Raw genomic sequence first — 15398 nt, forward strand, 5'->3', positions numbered from 1 at the left:
CTAGCCATGTTTATAAAGCAGCGCTCACTGTGGCACAGTTGCAGTAAATTGAAAAATATCAAGTGTGATAAAAGCAGTCTTACCTGGAGTTCTGGTGCGCTGTAATTAGTAAAATATAACGAAGAACTAGCTAAAAAACTTTCTCTAAAAAGAATTTTAGCAAACGTGGAAGCTGTTCCCAAAGTTTCACTTAGGTGAATCATTTATGTAAAATTATGTATTTTTCTACTGTATAAGTGAAGATATTCAGAAGTAGCGCGTCAAAGCAAATCAAAAAAGATAGGAAACGATATTGCTAGTGTTAAGTTTTCGCGCCACAAAACAAAAAGCTATATACCAGTCCCCTGCCCGTTATTTGGAAGTCAGGTGACAAATTCAAAAGGGTTCACTGTTCTTATACTGTCGTTACAAAGAATTTAGGTTTGACTCTCAAAGCTGAATTTTAACATTATACGTCCCACTTTTATAAGATTAAAATATTAAGCTCCAACTTTGCTCCCAAGTCCCTTAGAAAATCCTAAAAAACACAGGGCACAAAAGTGTACCAAGGTTATACTTATTGCTAAGTTCAAACATCTGTTTTCGTAAATACCGACACATGGCTCCTCTGACATCTTTGCAAACGTTATGAATGGGCAAAAGATCTATACAATGAAGATTGCTAATATCTCTCTTAACGCTATAACACCACCTAATATTTTTGTTAATTCTTGTTAAAACGATGGTGACTTCAAATGGTTTAGCAAACCTTTTCATATAGAATAAAAAACTCACAAAGACGTTATTTCGGTCTCTTTTATTTCAAGTTAAGTTAAAAGTGTTAACTGAACTTTCCAGGGTCGCTTTTTCCCCACGGCACTTCGACTATGCAAGGCGAGATAAAGAGCTTGGGGACAAGGTTGGTTGCTTTTAATAATACATAATAATGCTAGTTCAATTCTTACTTATATTCCAAACACTTTCTTGGATATTCTTGGTAACCAGGTCTCGGGTGTGAATATTTTTACTATTTTTTAAAGTTACGGTATTAATCACAGAGAATTGTAAAATTAAAGTCACGCGATGCGTATCGCTGTTGCACACCAAGGGACATATTTGCAATATTTCCCAACGAAAGTCTTTTATCCTCAAAAAAGAACAAATAAATCTTTTCCTGCTATGCTGCCCTGGGCACATTTTATATTATGCGTTATGGCGTTAGCTTTAGATTTTCATTCGTCATACATATCCTAGTGACAGCGGTGTGTGCATCCTTGGCTCAAAGTAGCGAGCGATTCGGCTATTATTTTGACTTTTTAGTACGTGGAAAATCCACGGGCCGTGGATGTATCCACAGTCTCAGATTCTCGTCAGCCTTATATATTTTCTGCATCGATTTTTCTTGCATCCTTGTCCGCCTGTTGGTATGAAGTCATAAAATTACTTAGCGAAGGTCTGAAATAAAGCAGAGGCGCAACCATTACACGCAGAGATAAAAGACCAGTCGTTGCATCGTGAAATAACCTACAAATTCGCCTGCGCACGTGTTCCAGTTATCGGATTTCTTACTCATTGAACACATCCCGCTTACGGCTATTTCGTGCTTAGCCCACATTACCGATTTTTCTACAATTTTCAGCAAGCGAGAATGTCATTATAGACGATTACAAAAAATATAATCTGCAGAATATGTACTTACGTAACGAAGCAAAGACATATAACACAATAAACTACGTATATATTAATCAATCACGGCGGCAACGCTATGCAAGCTACGTGAACAAGTTTATAATCGTGCGCGAGATAGATTACTCAATAATGTTCAGGAAGACATTGGAAATTATTTTTCACCGCTTTATGCCTAAACTTTATATAAGGTTTAAACATTCTTATGTTTTTTTTAACAACGCATGCAACGTCGGGGTTTTTTACAATCACACGTAAAAAGGGTACATCCTCAACAATCAAAATAAAAATAGTTTCAAGATGAACTTATAACATTGTAACAAATTTCTTATCTTCTATACGCTAAATATTTAACGAAGATTTATAATGAAAAAACTTTACAGGACAGGGGGAATATTCTGCAGTTTTCTATAATTACTAGTCCACTATTTCGTGTGTCCAACCACTGCGGTTACTATTTTGCGTTACAGACAGACAGACAGACGTATACGGCTATTATAATAGAGATTACTATAAATACATAGCAAAATATTTGGTCGTTTTATGCAAATTACTAACCTTATCACCAGGGTTCTTTTCCGCCCATGATATTTTGACAGGATGACCAGAATGTCTACAAGAGACCTGGGGCCGAGATTGGTAGTTTACCTAATAAGAAATGCCTTCCTGGAAAAGAGGTTGTTCTATGTTTAATTTACGCATTTTAAATCTGTTATCGTTTAGAGCAGTCAATAATTGGAACAGATTTAGAACTGGGGTTATTTCGTTACGTGGAAACTCTTGAAATATGCTGATTGTTGCTCACGTCAGAATCGTAATTTTTCTCAAATTTAGAGGCTTTCGATTATTTCGTTGTGATGGCGTACCGAAAAGATCACTAACTTTAAAACCGTGTTTGTTGTCTGCAGGATACATACTATTAACCCTTGACGTTTTTTTATATTTGAAAAATTGGCGTTCGCTTTGTAATTACAAGGTCCGTTGTTCGGTTCACAGCGCAGCTGTGTTTAGCAAGTGTCTTTATTACAGCTACGGGTCAACCCATACTATGTTAGGGAAATTGGATAGCCAATACCGGTGCATACATTAATATATGCATTCCGAGCAGAGGACCCAGATTGGTAACAGTTTTTCCAACAATGACTATTCTGTGTAAATATTCCAATTTATGCCTGTTAAAATTATCTATCCATTGCTGAGTTTTTTACAAAGGAAAATAAGCAAATAATTTTTACCTGTACGCATCGGCCAAGCCACAGCTAAAAGAAATATATCGTTTAATTTATTTAGGTCACAACAAAACATTGGAAAAGGAGAGAGAAATAATATAAAACAAATATGTATTTCTCATCGTAATAAAAGTGTTTGACAGGTGGATAGAAATGAAAATGGATACCCTTTTAACTGCTCCGCAAGTCGCAACAGGAGGCGACGAATTAAATTCATACGTTTTTGTCGAATATAACCAAAGTAAAAAGTGACACAACCATTTTTAATTTAAATATCCACTTCTACATTTTAGAACTTTTTTCATCTTTTCTTTGTAAAAAAACGAAAAGCTTTCAGTAATTTTTAATACATTAAAAATCCCTTCCTGATTTTCCACGGGCTAACGACTAGTATATTAAAAAATTGTGATAACAGACACCCTCCTTTGTACGAGTCATTTTTTAAAAAGCAGATTTTGACAAATTAGCACATTCAATTTCCGGAAAACGCATTAGTTCTAAAAAAATTATCTTTTTAATAATAGCCATATTTGTTTGTGTGTCCGCGAAAGCTGCGTCCCGTAACGTAAACAGAAAACTTTAAAATGCACATCAATACCAAATGCGATATATTTTTGTCCAGTTTGTTGCGATGGGTAAATTTAAAGGACGTGGTTTTTTCCACAGGCTTACGACTAGTCTATATTATAATACCTGTTTACGTCTGCTCATCTGTCTGTCTGTCTGTCTTTCACGCAAAATGGTAGCTTAGCTGCGCAGGTGGCGAGACGCACGCAATGCGGTATAAAAAGGAGAGGATAACCCGTGGATTTTTCCGCGGGATAACGACTGTGCTTTTATATTAACGTAATTTCACTATGAAAGTGTGGAGCAGTAACGAATAGTGTGTATTAATGCAGCATGCCAAAAGGAAAAAAGTTGAAAAACTATAATCTTTTAAGCAAGGGAAAGTGCCGGCGATTAAGCGCCCTTCTTTGCCTACCCCTGGTTTCTACGACACTGCAGTAGGTTTCTTTTTATTCCTTCCACGTCTAAAAACCGTTTAGTCAGACCCGATATTACGGCGAAAAACATCCTTTTCCCCAGTATATTTTAGCTCCTAAACCGTTAATACGCAAAAAAGCAAAATGCCCAGGGGTGACATGCGTAGTTTTAAGTCTACCTTAAAGGGGAAGTTTATTTAAAAATCGTCTTTTAATAATTGATCAACTTGTCCATAAACTCATGAAAATATATAACCTAATTCCCAAATATTGTTTTCTTTGTAAAGCAACTTCTTTTTTGCCTCAAAAAATTCTCCTTTCTTTACAGAACGCGTTTAACATCGATGGTCTGGGACCGAACAATAATAATGACGCAACTGCATAGGAAAACAAAAATTTGAAGCTTACGTATATGAGAAAAGCATAGACCTGAAAAGTTTTTGCTGTCATACTTATTTTTCCAAAGCATCGTTTCCGGTTTTAAATGCTATAAGTCATACCTGGGATATATATTTATTATAAGTACAGTCATGCAACCAAACTGAATGACACTAAAGCAATACAAAGAAGATTAAGCCACGTCAAATAACCAAGAAAAATAACATCTTTTCGCAAATGTGTTTTCTTGTATGCATACAAATAGCTATGCTTTTTTTTTCTTCTAAGAATTTTTAAAAGCAAAACTTTCACTACAAAGACTGGCAATGGATGAATGCGATGGATAATTTGGAACCATTTAACTACTACAACGCAAAGAACATCGAACCCTAACCACTTGGTTCACAGTATTCTTTCATTCACTAACAAAATAGGTATTTCTTAATAAAAGGCGAGCGAAATTAGATTGCTCAAGACAAAACAACATTTTCTCTCAACTTTTTTAACAACATTTAGTCTAAGGCGAGAAAGAATTAAGCAAGAACAAAAACAACCAAAAGATGTATCTTCATTTTATCAACAAAAAATTTATTGATACATTATATCTTTACCATCGTATATTACTACTAGCGATTTGTAGTTCGTGTACCACATCTCGGCGCGAAATTCATGGAGAAACTCCTGTATATTGTTTTTATTGTTGTTTGTTCTTCAGTTGAGCTCTCTTAGTTGTGACAGCCTGGAAACCAGATTTAATACTTTGCACTGAACACCTCGAGCCGCACGTTTCGCATTGTAGAAAAAACAAACGCGTTTCTTTGTGAAGTATAGTTTCCGGTGACCGGCAAGTGTGACAAGTGACGTATTCCTCTAAAATTACAAAAAATATCAACGTTTGACAAAGATGATATAGCAAAGAATATATTACAGAATACAGCCACACTTATTTCGGCCAAAAGGAAGTCGTAAGGATTTTGCTCAAGACAGTAAAAGATTGGTTTCTATTAGCATAAATATTGTTGAGCAACAGGCCCACAATAGTTGTGCATCATCGCGTTACGACTTTATAAACAACAAAATGTACAACACAATTTGTAGAGATTTTTTCCTCTCCCTACTTCAGTTGCAGAAGTGTTTCGCACACTTGCGGACTTTAATGAAAACAGATAGTAAGACTGCGATAACACCGTAACATCTACACACGACGCCTGGAGATTTCTGAGTGTGTCACCGTAAGAAAAAACAGCGTGGCAACAAAAAGAGGGTTTTGAATTAAAAAAAATCTGATTGTGGGAATTCAAGTTGTAAACTTAACTTCGCAAATTGCATAAAAGTGAAGGGACGAAATACGTCTTGTGAGATTTCTACAAAAGCAACAACAAAACACGACTTACTTATATATCTTTTTAAAACATTTTCGATGTGTTTCTGTTGAAATTTTCCCTTTATAATTAACTGATTCGTACCATCCACTGTACCACTAAAAACAATAAACATAAGTATGTATAAAAATAGACAAAAAAAATGATGACAAAGACGGGTGCTTATACAAGTGGATGCTGATGCAGCAGGCAGCCTAAACGATGCATTAAAATGTTTAAGAAACGAACTCACTGCCTTATTATACACCCCTAAAACTAAACACATCTGCAACTCATATAACATAAACCGTACTTCCTCTAATAACCACAGTTGTGTTTACAACTAACTTTACAGTGCAAGTTAAGAATCTTTTTTTTTCAATTAAGATTATATTTTTTAACAAAAACTATAATCTTTTCAAATTTAAAGTCTTTATACAATAAACAATGCATAAGAACCACTGTTTTCTAATAAACACTGCATTTTAGGGTGTGACGCTTTTTTATAAGAGGCGTTTGTTTGGGGGTACAGTTTGCTACCGTGATTAGTTCATATACGCACCGTCTATTTGTGTTCATTTAAGGTATTACAGTATGAATTGCATTCAAGTACGTTGTTATCTGTCACTTTGAGGCTCCTTGGGAGGTTTTGCTATCCATATTTAAAGGCAAATCGCAAATTAAGTGTACCATAACCTTCTACATGATGCACAGTAGGTTGTTAAAAAAATCCCCGCATACACCCCCGGCATACTATCTTTTAGATAGTTTGTATACTTGATCAACGGTCTTTGCTTTCTAATTTTTAAAGCAGATGCGAAATTGTCTAAATGATTTAGGGTGAGGTGTATATTTGGTAAGTCACTTACGGCAAACCATTCAAAAATGAATAGGGGTTTGTATCAGACAAAAGAAAAATTAGTAAAAACCAACCTGGTGCCCAACTCTGCTAGCAAGAACGCTAAAAGATGTTTTGGCTGTCTGTGCAAGATTTTGCATATGTCGGTGAAGTTTACAAAGGATGTTTTCTTGGTGCCAACCCGCACCACTTGTGGAGGTTTCATAACGAATTTGCGTTTGCCACCTTCAACCATGTTGGGGTTTTTGGCGCGCATTATGTCGAACACTCTCTTCAGCAACTAGTAAGGATAAAGTATAAGTTATTAATGCAGAATTAGAGAATGTTTATATCAATAAAATAATATATGGGAAGGGCGGGAAAGCGTGTGGAGTGGAAACAAAATCAAAAATTAACATTCAGGGAAAGGGAAGAAGGCGATTATTATGTATGCAAAAAAGTTGAAATGAAAATCAACTAGTTACATTTCAGAACTAATCTTTAAGTGGAATTCCAGCTTTATATTGCGTTTCTTTTATCCTTCAAAGAAAATTTAACTTCCACATCGACTTGGCTGGTATCCAGCGCTTTTGTCGCTATAATGCAAAAAGCGCAAACTTCTTTTGCCAGCGCCACACAAACAAATTGATTTCCATTAGTAGATTAATAAAGTGTAACGTACAGGAAGATGTTAAACAAACAGAAAAACCTCTTCAAAATTTAACATTGTTGACCTGACATTGTTATTTAAATAACCAACCTCGAAGAATAGCTGGGAAGGAGGTATGGGAATTAAAAAGAAAAGGAGAATAGAAGTCGTTTTAGTAAAGTACTATAAATTAAGTTTGTAACCCTACATTAAGTTTTCAATTTTTTTTTGCCACCAACATTAGACTTTTTTAAGAACATATACTAGTCGTTAACCCGTGGAAATATCCACGGGTTCGCCGGTCCTTTTCATATAGCATTGCGTGCGTCTCGCTACTTGCGCAGACGGACAGACGTATACGGGTATTATAATATAGATTTATTTTACTTATCAATTAAATAATGTTGAAGGATTAGTTACAGAAAAAAAATTCTGTTTTTAGTAAGTTGTAATGTCATTTTTTACTTTGTGATTGTGCATATGTAAACAAACATACAATTTTTTTTTTTTTACTTTATTAGTCAAAAAGTTAAAGGACCATCGATCTAGGCGCAAAATTCAGTTATCAGGGGAAGTTTTTGTTCATTGCACATGCGTTGCACAATATGAGTCGACGATTTTTGCGTTATAGCTAATAAAAACACTGAATGTAAACCAGCCTTAAATGTCTTTACAGCAATCACGTACACAAACGTCTACGTACCTAACCCATGCGAATAGAGTGTGACAAATCAATGCATACCTCATCATATGTATATTCTCTGTTGTCATCTTCAACTGACTCGTTTTCTTTGTTTTCACCTATCAAAACAAACAACAGTATTTTAAATTAGAGCACTCTTTACTACCTAAGCCGTAATGCAATCAAACTTGTCAACGAAATTAAGAAATTTTGCCAATTTTATTCCTTTTTTTTTTTATTCCTTGCACTTTGTCTAAAAGCTGCCATGTTTGCACAATTATCATATTCCACTGTTACTTTTCCAAGTTCCTATAGGCCCTTGAGTTTTACTTATTAAAACATAAGTCACAAAATATTTACATACCTTTTGATTCTGTGTCATCTGTCTGAAAAAATAATAATAAAATCTTTACTTAAAAATGTGTAAAGCCACAGTTTATACTATACATTCCAAGAAAGAAAAGTAAAAAAAATCAGTAATTTGGTCCAAATAATTCAAAAGTTTATTACACCAGCACAAGTCTTAAAAAGTTAGTTTAAATGCTAGTTGAAATCCAGCACATGGACCTATACAACTACAAACAGCTAAGGTCTCTCGAGCAACATCAAGTCAAAACGTCAGATGGATAAACCCTAAATAATTTAAAAAACAAAACATCATTACTGGTAAGGCGTCTCCCACTGCACTCATATCCAATGCTGGCCCTCTTTTCTTTTTCTTTTTCTTTTTAAAACTTGAAAAGTCATCTAGATCGTCAGCTATGGTCACTTTCTCTGTTTTGGTTTTTTCCTTTTCAGTACTTTCTGCTGGTATCTCTTCGTTTTTCGTTTCCGCTGGCTGAGTTGTATCAGCAGCTGATGATTCGTTCATCGCATCCAGTTCCTCAACGTTGATCGGTGCCTTCTTCTTCTTCTTTTTCTTCATAGTTGGGTCAAATAACTAAATATAACAATGATTGCTAATAGTACCAATAGTAACAGATTGGTATTGGATATTTACAAAACTTGACAAAACTGGATGAATCGTTTGTTAATATGATTTTGTTTGATTGAAACGATCCCTAGTGGTGGATGAATGTTTCTTTAGAAAGTTCAATGGACGGATGTTTTTTTTGAAAACCTGCTTAGCATTAGAAACAATTACCATTGCACTGTATTATTTATTAGACATCACTAGGTAGTAAAATTTGAATTAGAAAGGTTTATATATTCGTGGGTTTAAAAAATAGTTTATGTAGCTTTTTTAGTTGGGTTACTAGTGTTTATCTACAAACATCATTGATATAACACGCAATTACATATCCTCTGGTATTGGTTGGGTAGTAATCAGTAATGCCTATTGACATTTCTATTTATTTTTATTTATATACAGTATCTGCTGGTTTTTGTTGAAAAAACATAGGTATTATAGCTAATATATCTCCACTCCACCCCCCTCTGAAATATAACAAAATTTCACCTTGAACTCCCATGATGAATGTAAGTACCCCGGTCCCACCTATACAAAGAAAAATAACTTGACACTGTCAGTTGCGCGTTGGCTTTAAATCAATCAGCAGTGTCTGGCGCATTTCTTAGCCTTGCAAGAGAGTAATCAGGTTGGTCTGGATTAAGTAGAATTTCTACTGCCCCTTTTTTCCTAAAGATCTCAACTAAAAGATCAAGTTAATTAACAAAATCACTTATCACACAGAAAATTGACCTGTTTAGCACATAATCCACCCAAAATATGTTCATTGCACTTAGCCCTGTTGCTAGGTATGGTTGCTATTTTGAAAAGGAATTAAAGTAAAATTAATAATAATATGAACAAAATTTTAAACTTTGACCATGAGCATTTATTTAAGTGTTCAGGTTTCTTGTATTTTTTAGCTTCTATAAGGAAAGGCTCTTATCAGAGACCTGTAAGAGGGAGTTGTTAAGAAAATTTTAAGGTCTCTGGTTAGATGTAAGGTCTCTGGTTAGATGTATATGGATGACAAACTGCGTCTTTTTTATTGTGGCAAAAATAAGAAATACTATGTTAAAAATGTCAAATGTGAGTTAAAATTTAGAGAAAATTTCCAATTTCAACCTTCCAAGAATTTTCAACCTTTCAATTTCTAAACCTATTGAGAAACAGTATTTGCTAGAAATCGGGATCCTATATTAATTCGATCACAAAAATCTCTTAACTACAGTATGGTCTCTGCATACCCAGTTCATCAAAACTTTTAACTTTTCACCATGATAAGTTAATTTGAACTTGTTTTCAAAGTGTTTAAAAACCTTATTACTTTCTGGTATGTTAAATTTACAGATTTGAACAGGTCAGGCCAAACAGGCAGGTAATGGTCACACTACAAGTAAGTGTTAAACAAAACAGTTAATACTTCAAGAGCAGTTTAATTCAGTAAACATAACCACGTTGTAAGGTGACATTGCCTAATCAGGCCACTAGTGACTGACAAGTGGTAGTTCGGTGCTATTCACATTTTGGTTATTGTTACGGTTATAGAACCTCATATCAGACCCTAAAATAACCAAAATTCAAGAAATCTAAAAACTGTCTAAACACACTGAGAAAACGAAAAGATTTTATACTACTTAAAATCTATTTCTGTAAAAACATTTTTATGAATTTTTAAAATATATCCAGAAATAGATCTGAAATAACCATTATTTCCCCAAAAGTCAACTTAGCAAAACATATATGGCCAACGAGCCAATATTACACCAATGATGAATACCAGAGGATCCAGAGGATGCTTCTGTTTTTAACTTGTTAGCCCTTTGGCTAAATAAGTTTTCTATAGTTTATAAAGTGAAAAAATCAAAATTTCTTCTAAAAATTCTTAGCGTTGCCCCAAGGGGTTGCCTGGCATTCTGATGCTTTTCTGTGAATTTCATTTTAATTCTAAATTTTACCCTGGCTAATTGTTCCAGGGTAATAAATGAACAAAATTAAAAACTTAAAAGCTTTACTCATTCCTAAACCAGTGTAGACACATTATCGGCTAAAGTCTATTTTACTTCCATTTTATATAAACACATCAACCTCAGTTTTATCTCAGTAAAAAAACACGTCTTAAACACGTCTTCGGTAACAAGAAAGTTTGAAATTTGTATTTGAAGTACATCTGACATTTTTATAAATAGGCTGGATAAAAACAAACATAGGTCGTGAGAGAAAGAATGCTAAAATGAGGAAAGGGACTGATAAATTAGCTAACGGCAAGACATAATAAAAATTTCAGCTAACTTTAAATAAAAAGCTTAGCTAATGATGCCGAATCAACAAAATGTGAGTTTTTTTTTAAAAAAATATTTGGTCAACTAACAGTTAACAAGTATAGACAGCTTAAGGTGAAAAATTAGCAAGGGTTCAGCAATTATTTTAAATTTGTAAAATGACTTTAGAGTAACTGTTGCTAATTACACTCAGGTGTTGTTTTTTTGAAAGCATGCAAAGTTCTTCGCCCTTCTTTTAGCCCACGAACATCTAAATCATGCGCATACACCATATGCAGCAGTTGACTTGACTGTTTAATTATCACAAATAAATACACAAAGGAAGGCAACTCCATTAACCATTCCGTGTTGTAATAAGTACCACAGTCAGCCACAAGAACGAAAATCTAGGGAAAGGGGTTTCTTTAATTCGAAATTTACCCCAGAAGAGAACAACAAACCCCAGACTAGAGTAATTACCCCTGGGTATTTGTCTAGGGTCTGTCCACCTTTGTTAATTAATCCACCGTAGCCTAATTACATAGCTAGTACTTTGACTGTAGCTACAATTGACAAAACCTGAGTGACAATAAAAAACTTTTAGGAAATTAGTTTTAAAAAGATCTAAAAATTTAAATTTTAGCACTAAAGATCAAATGTCGCATCAAATAATGCTCATGGTTTTTTTGTGTGACGTCAAAGAAACATTCTAGATGACTTTGCTGTGCAATTTGAATAAGTTTGTTAAATAAAACAGCTGCAAACTTTAATAACAAAATAGATGAACAAAATAGATTAACTAAAATGAGCGGCCTTACTTTGTTTTTCAATAGTCTGTAACACTTTATTTCTGGTACGCGTGATCATGATTTAAGAAGCTCTAATCGTAGCACACAGTAACAAAACAAAAGCAATACGAAATGAAGATTAAAATAGACAGTTAGTATTTGGATCAACTTGTTGAAATGCATTTTTAAATTTTGAATATGTAAAAAAAAGGTAGCTACAGTTGGACAAAAGTAAAAAAAAGGTAGCTACAGTTAGACAAAATGACAGATCAAAATTGATTTTGCGCATGATCGTACATTGTCTGATATCTGAATTTTATTTCTTGGCCTGCAAACAATTTAATACATACAGTGTTGGTCCAAGGCAAAATATCTTGTTCATTAGAAGGTCACGCCAGATTTAATAAAAACATTCAATAAAAGAAATATGATGGAAAAATTATGATTGATGAGTTTGCTGTGTCCAGGAAATACATCCTCTTCCATATAAAATTTATTGGGATATTGTTGGTGGACAAAAGCTTGATTTTATTTTCGATCCAGTCTTTTTCAGGAGATGCGTGCGATCGCACACACGCCTTGGCACACGCCCATATCTTTTCAGGCGTGTGATTAATCACATGCCTGAAAAACAAATATTGAGTTTTCAAAATCAACCTTTAAAACCCTTTTCTGGCCCCTTCGTAGTTGGTAACCAGGTCTTGCACAAGAAATCCAGCCATGCGGTCTTTAACTAATGAAGAGGTGAACGGAGCACGGATGATGCAAGCCTGCAAAACTGCACTTATAGGCGAAATAGACATTTTATCATGGATTTAATTGTAGATAACTTCTTCAGGTCCGAAGATGCGGTGTAAATTTTTTTAAGTTTTAAGCCCTGTGGATAAATTGTTTTTTTAACTTGAAAACAAAGCATATTTTTGCCTATTTGCTTGTGATGACCTGAAAAGAGAATAAATATAAAAATGACAGTATACTATGCATACTATTTCGGACATGTAGAAAAGGAAGTTAAGATTGAGAGAGTCGCTATAACAGTAGACATTCCATCATCGTGTTTGGGGTTCACGATTTAAAACGTCCCCCACTCTTCTACGGCAAAATGAATGCGCAACAAAAAATAACCTTGGAGCCCGTACCGTACGCGTAACATTCTTTGCACGTGCGCTTTACATTGCACACGTTACTTGATTTACACGTGCGAATCATTGCACACCTACTCAAAAAGACTGCCAATCTTATGATTTAATTAAAATAAGGATTTAATGCCGGTCACCTAGTTCACTGAAGGTGTATTTTCACTCCAAAAGAAATGGTAACAGATCGGAATGGACAATTGTGACTTGTAGAATCTGATTGGTTTGTAATACTTTCCATTCTGATCCGTTTAGATCCAAACTAAAAGTTGAAATAAACTCTATTGACAGGAACAGGAAAAATTTTCACAAAGAAGAATTAGCAGATATGTATCCTAATTAAATTTAAGTATTTCTCTTGTTCTGATCTGTTTTGCCTTTGAGTGGAAATCCATCTTTAGGGGACAGTATCAGTCCATTCTTGTCCTCAGATCATTTTAGTGATAAAACCTCACAAAGAGCTCTATGGAGGAGAAAATTTTTGGTTTACATGAATTCAGTTACAATATTTCCCTGGCCAGGCTGCCTGTGAAAAAAAGTCTTGATGTATTTTCCTCTGCAAATAGAACACCATTGAAAACTAGACAATGAGAAAGAAAAAAGTCTCGACATAATTTTTTTCTGCAGCATAAAACACCATTGAAAACTGGGCATAGCAAAAAAATTGTTGATGTAATTCTTACTATAAACTCCTCTTGTGAGTACATTTCAACATATTAATCAGGGAAATTGAATTCTAGGGATGACCTAAATTATTCGTTTTGTATGGGAATATTAAGATTGATGTAAATAATTTTTTTTAACTGTTGTACGTAAGCCGGCTAGTCCTGATTATGTTGCCCTGGTTATGTATTTTCTGCCCTGCTTATAAATAGGGCAAGCTGTTGTACATAATCTGGGCATCATTCATAATCTGGGCAGAACAGTATATTGAACAAATAATACTAATAATACTAAAATCTGATCTGTAAAGATTCTGATAATCACATGTATGGCAAGCACCATTATGATGTTTCCACTCCTTTGTAAATTTGGAAAAAATTATTTTTATTTTGTTGTAGTGTATGATCTGCCAAATCTGTGAATCCGATAACTCTGTGAATTGCTTTCGAAGCCTACAACAACTTACGACAGCTTTGTCTACCATTTTTAATGAATGAATTCGATTCAGGTGGGTTAAAACTACCACTTAATCATTTAAGAAGTCTCAGAACTCAAGCATGACAAAAATTTGCCGGTAAGTTCAGCCAGCTACACCTTTTTGTGATTTTTAAGTCAAGCACAACAGTGGTCATTTTTAATATCTATTGTTAGCTCAGGTAATTGATTATAATTATAGTCATGTTATACCTTTTCTGTCCAATGATTGAAAAATGTTTTCTAATGAATATTTATTATTTTTGGTGGTCATCAGAAAGCAAGAAAACATGTTTTTTAAATTTCACATGGTTGAAGGATCCGCCACGACTTTATCGGATGATAGTACATGTTGGATACGGCTTATTTGTCTACTAATAAATGTTTTTCTTGTTGTACCCCCTGAATAGTCCACGAAAGACAGCCCTACGATAATAAAAGTTTGAAATAACAAATATGTTGACAATATGGATATAAAGGAGGTTAAATATATTTTTTACGGCATTTGCGGATTATACGCTAGCTAGTTACAGGAAGATATTTTGTAATGTGTGACTCATTAATAATTTTGCATGGTAGGATCCATTTACCATTACTAAAATAGATTTTTTTACGTTAGCTAACTAATGATAATTTTAGAGATAATGACCTTTGTCATACAGGTGCTAAAAATCGTAGGTAAGAAGCTATGTAATTTCTCTTGACCAACCTTTAGCCAGCTAGCTATAGCTATGCAACTGAAAAAGTAGCTAGCTAGCTAGCACTTCTGAAGCCTAGTGGCCAGAGAATTTACGAGTTAATGCTGTTGGCCGTCCCATTGTCTCAAACTTTTGCGAAGGTGAACATTATTTGGCAAAAAATTTGATTGATCTTGTTCCCAACACTGCTGATATGATGTGGATGGGAAAGGTTATACACAAGGTGAATATAAATATAGAAATGCATTATGTAGCTAGCAAAACTATAATTTTTTTTACCATATCACCAGTTTCTTCTGTCATTGTGTCCTTAGGTTTTACACTAGCCGCCTTGTTTTGTTTTTGTTTCACGAAACCTTATTCCTTTTCGTCACTTCACTCGTGTGCAGTTCGCTCACTCATTGAACCATTTGGTTTGGTTAATCGAGAATGGATTGCATCAACCAAACCCGATACTCTCACCTGAGATTCCGTTTATTTCGGAACATCCGTTTTAATTTCGTGATTTTTTATCACAAGATCATAAAGGGCCCATAGCAACATTAAAGCAAAACAAAATGTTCGTTAATGGCGCTCCTTTATATTTTTGACTATACTTGTTACCTCTTTACCTTTCTACTAAAGAAAATATCTGGCTTTGGACT

General features: G+C 34.4%; 1 protein-coding gene across 1 annotated transcript; it reads right to left on the reverse strand.

The window, feature by feature from the left end:
- Positions 1-4811: 4811 nt before the first annotated feature.
- On the reverse strand, positions 4812-15194 carry LOC130614537 (eukaryotic translation initiation factor 2 subunit 2-like). Its single transcript, XM_057435963.1, has 7 exons — positions 15034-15194; positions 8450-8725; positions 8150-8171; positions 7846-7904; positions 6550-6755; positions 5650-5735; positions 4812-5125 (listed from the first exon to the last, which is right to left on the reverse strand). Exons 1-7 carry the CDS (start codon positions 15055-15057, stop codon positions 4950-4952), a joined length of 849 nt encoding a protein of 282 aa, XP_057291946.1. The 5' UTR covers positions 15058-15194; the 3' UTR covers positions 4812-4949.
- Positions 15195-15398: the final 204 nt, after the last annotated feature.

The sequence above is a fragment of the Hydractinia symbiolongicarpus genome, chromosome 11 (genome assembly GCF_029227915.1).
Source record: "Hydractinia symbiolongicarpus strain clone_291-10 chromosome 11, HSymV2.1, whole genome shotgun sequence".
NCBI classification, from domain to species: Eukaryota; Metazoa; Cnidaria; class Hydrozoa; order Anthoathecata; family Hydractiniidae; genus Hydractinia; species Hydractinia symbiolongicarpus.